We start from the raw sequence: 11,741 nt of genomic DNA, 5'->3' as shown, positions 1-11,741 counted from the left end.
AGGATATACCTCTGTAATTCTTGCACTCCCGGCGGTCACCTTTCTTTGGCAGTTTTACAATGTAGCTCTCGTTCCAGTCCTGGGGCATCTCCTCCTCTTCCCATATCTTTCCAAGCAAGCCATAGAGGATATCTGCTGATAGGTCGGGGTCAGCTTTCAGGGACTCTGGAGGTATGTTATCTGGGCCAGCTGCTTTCCCTGACTTAAGCATCTTGATAGAGCGCACAATCTCTAATTTGGATGGCTTCCCGCAGTTCACATTCAGCTCAGCTGAAGCCTCCGGTATTATTGGAAGTTCTGGCGGGGGAGGACGATTGAGGAGATCATTGAAGTATTGTGCCCACCGCTTAAGCTGCTCATCTTCCCTAGTCAAGATATTACCTTCTTTGTCCTTTACTTGGCTGCTAGTCTGTTGAAATTTACCCGCCAACTTCCTGGTGGTATCATAGAGGTCCCTCATATTGCCATGTGCTGCAGCCTCTTCTGCCTTCGTCGCTAGGGTATCATAATATTCCCTTTTATCTTGTTTGATCTTACGCTTTACTTCACTGTTTGCTGCCTCATACCTCTTGTGTGCCTCTGCCTTTTCTCTCCTTGTCCTGCTTCTGTTGTACTCTTCCTTCAGATGTTTTCTTTTGCTGATAGACCCCATGGTTCCTGGTGTAATCCATTCCTTGTGCTCAGCTGTCTTAGTCCCTAATACTTCTACACATGTTCTGTTAATACTCTCTTTGATGTCACTCCATTCATCCTCTATATTCAGATCTTGTAGGGGCTGAAATCTGTTAGACAACGACAACCGGAAGCTCTGTACTGTATCACTATCCATGAGGTAGTGCACATTGTACTTTATCCTTGGATTTCGTGGTTGATAGTTACGCTTCAGCTTTAATCTGACTCTGGCAACTAGGAGGTGATGGTCTGATGCAGCATCTGCACCTCTCTTGACGCGTGTATCCAATAAAGATCGCCTGAACTTCTGTGAGATGCATATATGGTCTATTTGATTTTCTGTTACGTGGTCAGGCGATACCCATGTTGCCTTGTGTGCTGTTTTGTGCGGGAACAAGCTTCCTCCGATGACAAGGTTGCAGTCTGCGCAAAAGTCTGCGAAACGTTCACCATTTTCATTTATTGTCCCCAGACCATGTTTACCCATAATCTGCTCGTATCCTCTGTTATTCTCTCCTATCTTTGCGTTAAAGTCACCCATTATCATTACAAGATCTCTTTCCTTCGCTTTGTCAACTATTTCAGTAAGCACACCATAGAAATCATCCTTGTCCTCCTTAGTTGAATCATTTGTTGGAGCATAGCACTGGATAATATGTGCGGTTATCTTCTTATGTTTGGTCCTGAACCTGGCAGTGATAATTCTAGAATTTATAGGTTCCCATGAGATCATGGCTCTACGAGATTCTGATGTTAACATGAATGCGACACCCTCAGTGTGTGGTGCTCCGTCGTCCTGATGGCCTGAATATATGATAGTTGTGCCATCTGCCAGTTTCATCTCTCCTGATGAGGTCCAGCGTGTTTCGCTCAGTCCGAGGATTGATAACTTGTACCTCTTCATCTCATGCGCTATGATGGTAGCACGGCCTGGTTGGAACATAGTTCTCACGTTCCACGTGCCTAATAGGGATGCTGACTTAGGAGAAAGAAGAGCAATCGGCTGTGTAGGATCCTGACGGCTTTCCCTACGCTGCGTCATATGCTGTCTGTGTGACGACCCCCTATTCCCCAAGTCGATGGTTAAGTTAAAATTGATCAATGATTCTGTAATCCGTTACATCCACTGCACGGGGGATTAGCCTATGCAGCTTCACCAGAGCCCTGTTAGCCAGCATTACCTGTTTCCACCTCTCACGACGAGGACGTAGGGTTGGACTTTGAGAGGTATCAAAGATTCATTCATACGCTGTGAATGTCGCACCTTCGCTAACACAACGAACTTGTTTGCAATGATGTGGCCTTGAACGCTAGCAATGAACCCAGACACCATCTGATTATAAGCGTCAAGGCTTCGGAAAGCCTTAAACTGAAGCTTTGATTAGTTTTTCCCGAATATGTGTTATAAACCTACTATCTTCCTGAAATGTTACCCCTAAAATAGTAAGCTCTTTTGTCTGTGGTATTCCAGACACAATCGGAAACTCTATTGCACAACCTTTCTTGCGGAAAATGATTTCCTTGCACTTAGATGGATTGCTACACATACCATTACTTCTAGACCACTGGGAAAACTGATTAATCAGTGCGATAGAATTGTCATTATCACCTATCACAGGCGAGATAATGGTTGTATCATCTGCATATTTTACCAGCACGCTCTTATTGTCCAAGTGTATCTCTAAATCACTGAGAAAGACATTGAACAAGTGTGGCCCACTGACACTTCCTTGGGTGGTACCTTTGTTGACCCTTTTCCATTTACCAATAAACCCATTTCTAATGACTCTCTGCTGCCTGTCTTCCAAAAAGCTTAGATACCAGTTAACTATAAAAGGATTTAGGGGGAGTTGCTTCAATTTGTGTGAGAGGAGAACGTGTTTCACACTATCAAAAGCCTTGCTGAAATCCATAGCGAATAGGCGTACCGCTTTGCACTCTGGGATATCAAGATATTGATTGACAGTATGTTGGATAGTCAGTAGAGCATTGGTACAGCTCCCTCCCTCTATGTATGCAAACTGTGAGATCCCAGAATGTTCATCGAAGGTCTCCCTTGCGTGTGTTCCTAAGACAGCTTTCTCAAAGCACCTTGCGATGACAGGTGTCACATTTATTCCGCGGAAGTCTGATATTCCCTTAGGTAGATCAACCTTTGGCAAGGGGTTCAGGTCTGACTTTTTCCAAGAGACAGGCCAGGCTTGTGTTCTAAGAGACAGATTCCAAATCCTGGTGATGACTGGAACGAATAGCTCGGCGTGGTCTTTCCATATAGTATACGGGATGCCATCTGGTCCGGTTGCTGATTTCTTTATACGCATAAGAGAATTCAGGACTTGTCGCTCTGAGATTTCTGGGACTTCCTGATCTTTACTAATCTCCAGAGGTGTTGGCTTTATGTAGGCGTGGTCAGTACATAGGTCACCAAAGTAGTCATTTAACGCGTTGAGTTCGTAGTGGCCAAGAGATAGAGAAATCACCGGCTTGCGGCGCTGAGATGTTTTATCCACTTTTTTCCACCAATCCCGAGTTCCAATAGAGGCGATGAAGTCCCTTCTGTTTCCGAAAATCACTTCAGAGATCCTTTTATTCATAACTTTAAGACGGTCTTGATTACTGAGTGATATGCGTGATTTGGCTCGTATCATCGATCGAACGAGCGGAGTCATCCAGCCCGGGTCTCTTGATGACATGCGCACCGTTTTCAGAGGCATGCAGCTATTCAGGTGCCCTAGGATGGTATTTTCGAGCCTACCAACCACTTCATCGACATCAGTTTCCTGTATCACATCATCCCAGTTTTCCTTAGCTAACGCGATATACAGATCACGCTTTCTATGAGCCCTTTGGTCACGCACGTATACTTTACGGCGGATAGGTGGAAGCTTTATACCGGGTTGTAAAATAACTCCCATGTGATCCGTCTTGGAGAGCATGTGAAAGGGATAGCACTTTGAAAAGAGATCCGTGCGGTTCGTGAAACAATTGTCCAAACAAGAATTCCCTCTGGTGGGGAAATTAACCAGAGCATTCCAACCAGACATTTCTTCGAAGCGTTTGATATCCAGTTTGTTGACATCGCCACCGCACAACACAACTGTTTGTGGATGTTTGTCTAGTACATTATCCACGGTATTTACAAGATGATTCATTAGATTGATCTCTGCATAATTAAATTTTGGAGGATGATAAACTCCACATATTACAAATCGATGTCCCTTGGGAAGTCGCAGAGTTATACAAATTAATTCATAAAGACTAGAGCGGTAAACATCCTCTACTGCAAGATTGTTCCTGATGTATATAGCAATCCCACCCTTATTGCGCATATCTCTGCCATTCCAATTTCTGTCTCTACGAAAGATGGAATAGTTCTCAATATTTACAATCGCATCCGGTTGTGCCGGTTTGAGGTGTGTTTCCGATACGACACAAACATCAATATCTTTAGATCGTAAGTCAGCCTCAAGTCCAACCACCGCACGCACTCTGTTCTTAGTTTTTGAGAGACTGCAAATATTGATGAACATACACTTGGGAACGGCAAACTTCGAGCAATCGGTAGATGATTTAGTAGGCTCTCGAGGAATAGCTGTGAGATATCTGTTCTTAGCGGGATCTTGGATGCGATAAGGTCTAGCAAACCGCCGGGTTTTAACAACTTCAATGGGTCGACATCTGTCGGAGTGTTGCGATGCAGAGATATTTTTAGTAATTTTCCCCAATCTTCGTAATCCCGGACCTCTGTATTTCAGAATTCCCAGGGATTTAAGGGTATCGAAAACATGAGGCGCAGGTCGGCCCGCCGAACGTCTCAGCGAAAGTAGCCTGTCACGATTGTGAGAGCAATGGATTCTGACTGACTCAATTGCAGGTTGACAAGCAAAGTCCGAGGAGTTGGAGCTCTGTTTTCGTTTACCGTGGTCATTATCCACTTCTTCAGGTCCAGGATGTGGATGGACATCCATATTAACAGTAATGTCGAGCACAACAAACTTCTCAGGGGCGGCCAGGAAAACCATGCCTCGACTGTCCCATTTCACCATAGCCTTTCTTACCCGGAGATTTCGAGACCGGGATACTCTCAGCTCAAATCTAGCCATCCAACTAATGCATCTTGATGTTAAAGATTGATTTCGATAAGCTCTTTCGACTGTTGTCATAGTTATAAAGGTAAATATATAGAAAACTGCAATAGCTCTAAAGAGCGTGGCAGCCATATTGGCATGCATATATTAAAGCTATAAATTCTCAAAGTTCAAAGTAATGTAAAAAAACACACTATGTACAGCAATCATTCATTCTGTTCTAAGTCAACAAACTTGGTTTTAAAGCAATCATATTCACCCCTGGCCATTCACATCCAAAGAATACAACCAATAATCTTAACTTGCTAGTGTAAAAAGTAGGGATTTAGTTTTTCGCTGTCTCTGGTAAAAATAAATATTTAACTTTTCAAACTACTGTACTGAACATATTTTGTTGCATGAACTTGTGTTAAGCATATCAAACATGATTGTCAAAACATTGAAACTTAAGCTTACAGGAAAATACTATTTTCATAAGATATTACGTCAGGATCTAGCTCAATGCACAAAAATCTGTCGATTAGAAAGAGGAAAATGACCTTAGCTTCAAGTCTCTGTCGTTTTGCCATAAGAGATTCAACATTTTTCTTCAATGCTGCAACCGATTTGTGAGCAGCTGCTATCTGCTCCCGAGCTGTTTTCCAGGCTTTCATCATTGCTCCAACACAGAATCGCGAGTAAACTTTCTTCTTACTTAAGGTCATACTGCCTGTAGAGCACATCAAACGAAAATGTGTATTATGCTTTCACTGAGCAAAGTTCTTAGGAAAAAAATCCATAGGATTGTTCTATGATTCCTACCTTTAAATATGTGCCAGAGGGAGAAATCTCAAAGCGCTATGGTAGACAGCCTTTTAAAGCAAAAGACAACTCAAAACACTGATTTTCCACTTGACAAAGATGGAGTCATTCATGAAAACATCTGTTTTGAACGAACTTGCAAATAAACCACAGCAAGTTTGGTATCATTTGAAAGGTTAGCATTTCAACTACTTCCATATGGGAAAATCTTTGCTCTTCGGACGCTAGGAACTGTGGTAATTTACATAAATTAGCATACATTTTAAAACCAAAAGGGGCCCTCACGTGGACCCCCACGGGAAAAGAAAATCGACGCCATTTTTTTACGACGAAAACGGCTGTATCTTTTGAGCAACTATGTGCCCACCGTGAAAAGCTGACGTTTTGAACATTAGCCCTTTGTTGGAGTGAATAGAGGAATTGTGGGTTGTGTGCTTTTAAAGGCAGAAAATGGAGCTACGTTATTGGTGGGAACATGGCAATGAGAAAAACAGGAGTAAATTAGTGGAATGAAAAGCGTTCGTTTCTCCCTGTGGGATTTAGACTGCTGGTTTGAAAGATGAGCTTTTCAAGATTTTTACGGCTTTCCGTGCTACCTAAGTGTAAGGAAAGATCGCAGATTGCCATATGTTGCTTAGAATGATTAGGCAAATTAAAATGCCTAGTGACTGGTTTCGATGTGTCCTTGTCATTCCTTTCCACGTCTCAAAGGTGTTCTCAGAATCGGTCACCTAGTCTTCTGCCTGTTTCGCCGATATTTCGGTCTGGTACTCTGGGAGAGGACTAAACACAACGTTATAATAATCCAGTGTAGAGAGTATAAGACTTTCCACCAGTCATTTTCTTACTTGGTATGGTGTGAAGTTTTTTAGTGTCCGTAGTACTGTTAAAGCACTGTAACACAATGACTAGAGATTTGTTATGTGTTCTTACCATGTTAGTTCCTGATCCAGATAAACTCCCAAAAGCTTGTACTTAAAGTTAAGAGTAAAGAGAAAGCAGATGATAACTTACAGAGGTTTTCTCTTGATTTTTGACAATATTGTTAGAGCTGGTTCCCTGGGAGGTGCAGGCAGTGTTGATGTTACTGCTGGGGCTGGACTGTATTGCCTGTTTTAAAAATTGAAGTGTTCTAATGGGTGTGTTAGGGAGTAAAATTAAAATAGCACGATTTGGTAAGTGTTTAGTTTGAGATGACTGATGTGAGTACATTTCATTCTTCATTTTTCCAAACCTTACATGTACTTAAACTTAAGAGTAAAGAGAAAGCAGATGATAACTTAGAGAGGTTTTATCTTGATTGTTGACAATATTGTTAGAGCTGGTTCCCTGGGAGCTACTAGCAGTGTTGGTGTTACTACTGGGGCTGGACTGTAATGCCTGTTTTAAAAATTAAAGTGTTCTGAGGGGTATAATAGGTATTAAAACTAAATCCTTTGAGATAACTAATGGGAGTACGTTTCTGATTGTTTACAGTATTGTTGGAGCTGGTTCCCTGGGAGCTTCTAGCAGTGTTGGTGTTATTGCTGGGGCTGGACTGTAATGCGTGTTTTTATATTTAAAGTGTTCTAATGGATATAACAGGGAGTAAAATTAAAGTAATGTGATTTTGTAAGTGTATCCTTTCGAATTGAATTCAAAACTGGGGGGGTCTTGTGTACCTGGTACTGTAGCTCTTGACGTTTTCTTTGTTTCTGCCAGTCATCCAACTTTTTCCTGTTGAGAGAAAAACCGGTACATGTCAGTACCTTTCATTCTCATTTTTTAGATTTTATAATCTTTTTAATTGTGAATTCATAAATAGCTGAAAGTTTGCATTCCATACCGCTCATCCCTCGTGGCAGAACATAGAGCCTGTGCTCTGCCAATGGAATCTTGAAGGCCCGCATGATCCAAGTTTGCTTCTTGTAAGGTACAAGGTACAAAACATGTTAGTGTTAAAAAGACTAAGAGATCGAAGCTATTCTTGTTGTAGGGATGATTATTAAAGACCTTGCAGAGATTCCTTCAGAGGAAATTTTGTGTTTGTTGAACATGGAAGTTAGAAAAAAATGTTTTTGGGACATGTACATTTCCCTTTTTTGTTTGTTGGTTTTTTTTGCGGGGGGGGGGGGTATCATAAACAATCTATGGATAATCAGAGTATGGGTGAAGCAAAGAGAAGAGCTTGCAAATTAATCTACCTCAGTCACGACCTTGATAACAAATGATACACTTTTAAAAATGAAAGGTGTCATTCACATTACCACAAAATAAATTTCAAATTTCAAAATTATCATGCTTACCCTCAAAGATTTCCACACACTGTGGCATGTTTCTGCTATGGCAAGGGGCCAGAACAAACACCACAATGCCAGGGCTTTGTGAAACACCATATTTCACTCCGACTGCAATGAAAAGTACAATCACTCTTGTGCTAATAATAACATCCACAAAATCACCCTAATATTCATGTTAATATGAAAAATAACAACAGCCATGATAAGCTTCATGGCTGCTGTCTTTGGCAATCCAGAAGTAAATATCTGGGCTGTTTGCCACAGTGTGGAGCATGCTTGAAAACGTAAATACAGAGAAGGTTAATAAATATCAAATACACTTGAGTTAAACAAAATGTGGAGACAGAGTAGGCAGAGAAAAATCAATAAAAAAACAAAAGCTAATGCCTGAGTGAACTAACCTACCAGTCTTCTCTTGCTAAGAAGAGGACAGCTAAAGGGCAAAAGCACAGCCACCATTATGTGAACATCCTCTGATGCTTGCCATGTGAACTAAGATAAAAAGAAACAGTACAGTAAGATATGTTCATGAACATGACTGTACTATTTGAATTGTTCACAGCTATTTTCCCACAGTTGGTGGTCAAAGGGAAAAACGGGTTCTATTTGACAGACTTGTTTGTAGCTCCTGTTTTTTTTTTGTTTAACCTGCCAATTAGTTTCTTTTTCCCTGCCGATCAAAAGGTAGGATATGAGTGATGATCTCATCCTATGTGGGCTTTTTCTAAATACTGCTAAACAAGCTAATTACCTCCTTAAAAGAGTGGATAAGAAATGAAATGGCTGTGCTTTGGCCTCTTTCCTCCAAAAGATTAATGCATTGTAGCACCTCGTTGGTCCTGCTATGAACAGCTTTACCCATAAGAAATGGGGAATTATGAGGAGAGTTTCCATAATGTTCACTTAATAAAGGATATCTTATATACCAGGTTAAAAGATTATGAAAAAAACTTATTAAAATGTTTAAACCAAATGTTTTCGGCTGTTTGCCATCTGATGATGCCATCTGATGATGGCAAACAACTGAAAACATTTGGTTTAAACATTTTAATAATTTTTTTCATAATCTTTTAGCCTTGTATAAAGAATACCCATGAGGAGAGTGATTTTAGTAAATGTGTATGAATGTATTCAGTAGGATTAGACATTGTGTATACCTGTGCTTTTGATGCTCAGTTTGTTGTTTAATGCACTATCTGAGGTAAATTCATCGCAAATATACCTGTTATTACTCCTGATATCGAATGATCATCAGTGACATAGCCATCTAGAGAGACAAAATAATATAATTAATACAGGTATGCTTGTTCATTGATAAAGAATAATGTAGATGACAGTTTATATACTTATTAAACTAAATGATTGGGGCGTTATGCTTGCAGGGATATGATCTCCCAAAGTACATGGCCTGCAGACACAAAGATGCATTGGCTTTATTAAAAATGGTTCTTGTAATCTTTCTCTGAGCAGATGCATGGGAAAAAAGGAAGTTAGCATGGTACAGGCATTAAAGGAAATTGATTTGCATTTATTTCAGTAAGACATCAAGGTGAGCTTACAGAGTCTAGCCTCTTCTGAGTAAACTATCACTTCTGCAAAAAAAAAAAATTAATAAATAAAAGATAGGAAGTACTTTGATGTAAAAGATGATAATCCCACAAATCATTATTTCCTTTAAAGGCTGATAGTTTCGAAAGAAACTGTTTGGGGCTTCGTCGGTGGGAGTAACGAAATAATATGGATATATCAACAAAGTTGAAATGGTAAATTAGCCACCGTAATGATTACAAAAGCTGACGTTTCGAGCGTTAGCCCTTCGGCGGAGCTAATAGAGGAATTGTGGGTTGTGTGTGCTTTTAAAGGCAGAAAATGGAGCTACGTTATTGGTGGGAGCATGGCAACGAGAAAAACATGAATAAATTAGTGGAATTCCTTTACCTCAGTGTAGGACAATACAGACTAATCACCAATTTTCATATGTAGTTATCCCTATATAAGTCAATTATTTATGAGTCCATTGAAGCACTTAATACCATATTTGTCCATATCCTTTCTTGAGTGATGTGTGACTCAGATTGGTAGGGTTTTTTTCCAATAAATTTATATATGTCTAACTGGAACTGGAACGAATACCTGTAGCTGTAGGTTACTACATAACAGAATGCTTCAGCAGTCTATAGTTTTAACTTACTTGAACATCCTTTTACTCACCATTAGTGTCATCTTCCGAGTCAGATGATACAATGGATGGTCCCGTATTGTGGCCTAACAGAGAAAAAGGTGCAGACATCAAGATCAGGTCTACGGCAGAATTGTGAAAGGTCTTTAATTTAACTAAAGGTTACTTTTCACTTTCAAAGGTGTTGTTCAGGAAAATACTTGTATTCAGAGTAGTTTCACATAAATCCTTGCAAGCTGTACATCAGAAGGAAGCTTAATAACAGCAGTTTACAATAAAAATACAATTTAAACGAGTTTTCCTTCTGAAAGTGTTATAAGCCTGCAAGCGCGAAGTGATGAAGTGTTCTCCTATTGAGTTTATTGGGTATCTTCATTAAGAGCAATTGAAACTGTAATTGCACCAACTCACCGCCATGGTTTGAATCGGACTCATCTGACAAGTCTGAGATCTCAGCTGTTGAGTAACATTAGATTTAAATTGTAATCATCCTATATACACCCATATACACATTTAGAACACCAATCCAGAAAGCAAATAAAAAAAAGTGAGATAAACGTGCAGTTATACCTGATGTCAGTCCTCTTGCATTTTCAGTTGCCATTGCTGTGAGATATCTTCGCATAGAAGCTATGATGTCAAAAGCAATTTACACTTAAAATTCAGAATTAAATTAGAACTTGTCATACTTCTTTGATTTTCATCTAAGCACTTTCAATTGGCAGGATGAGGTGTACCCACTGAAAATAACATAGCTAGTCAGTAAATTGAATTACAAAGGGAAAGACAAACTCTAAGCTGTTGGTAGTATAAGCAGATACCTTTCAACTCAGGCTTGTAATTATCGATATTTTCAAATTTTTGCGAAGGATCTGAAAAGCTTAATTAATTTCAAATAATAACAAAAATTTTTTCCCGTTACGTCCATCAACTGGCAAAGGCATCAGATCCAGTGGAGTGGATGTGGAGGCTTGTGCAAGTGGCAGTGTAGATACAAGGCTGCTTGAAGATGGGGAAAGTAAAGTGACTGTGGATGATGGAGATGCTGAAGCAGCTGTAGATGTTGGTGGTAAAGTGACTGTCAAAAGATACGAGTCGAAAAGCAAAGCAAAAACCGCGTGCGAGCCGTTATGTAATAATGTCATAGAGCATGCGTGTCACACATGACATCCTAATGTGACATCTCCTCTTCTTAAAAAAAAGTGAAAACATAAACGAGATTCTAACAAATAAACAAGGTTCTAACAGTCCACAATGTTCCGAGTGTGTACAACTACAAAATCACCCCAAAGGTTCTTATAGCTTAAACTTGTGATCAGCTGGGCAGTGTATCTCTATGCAGTTTCAATAAGACGCTTTGGTGGTCTAGGGACCCGTAGACTTCTTCTGACACGTTGATACTCTTGCGGGAGATCGGACTGTGTTTCCATCTCTGATGTTTCGATACCAGCATCAGTGCTTGGCTGCATACATGGATTTGACTCATCACTGGCTCCTGCTACCCATGCTGGGCTTGGTACTGGGCTTGGGACTGGAGATGCCTCCTCCTTGGTCTATTGAAGATGGAAGCGGTTTCGACGCATCTGGGTTCCGTCAGGGGTCGCTACAATGTATGAACGAGGAGTCTGGTGTTGTCAGATGACCACTGCGGGTGTCCATTCTTGTCCCTGCTTCATTTGCACAGGTACGCCTTCGTATAGTTCGGAAAGTGGCCGAGTGCCG

At 40.5% G+C, this 11,741-nt stretch overlaps 1 protein-coding gene and 1 long non-coding RNA gene across 2 annotated transcripts in view; one reads left to right on the top strand and one right to left on the bottom strand.

Annotated features, from left to right (window-relative positions):
* The window catches only part of LOC148723643 (uncharacterized), a 6,703-nt gene extending 1,865 nt beyond the window's left edge, over positions 1-4,838 (bottom strand). The window contains exon 1 of the mRNA XM_088733567.1: positions 2,083-4,838. Within this exon, the coding sequence (XP_088589693.1) occupies positions 2,083-4,835 (2,753 nt within the window). The 5' untranslated portion in view covers positions 4,836-4,838. The remainder of the gene's footprint in view (positions 1-2,082) is intronic.
* A 3,969-nt stretch (positions 4,839-8,807) lies between these two features.
* LOC148723642 (uncharacterized) lies at positions 8,808-10,314 on the top strand. Its single transcript, XR_015991956.1, has 2 exons — positions 8,808-9,389; positions 10,058-10,314. It is a non-coding gene; the product is annotated as an uncharacterized LOC148723642 (long non-coding RNA).
* The last annotated feature ends 1,427 nt before the right edge of the window (positions 10,315-11,741 follow it).

This window comes from Stylophora pistillata, chromosome 9 (genome assembly GCF_964205215.1).
Source record: "Stylophora pistillata chromosome 9, jaStyPist1.2, whole genome shotgun sequence".
Classification (NCBI taxonomy): Eukaryota; Metazoa; Cnidaria; class Anthozoa; order Scleractinia; family Pocilloporidae; genus Stylophora; species Stylophora pistillata.
Note: the sequence above shows the minus strand (reverse complement) of the source record. Positions and strands in the feature narration are given on the sequence as shown.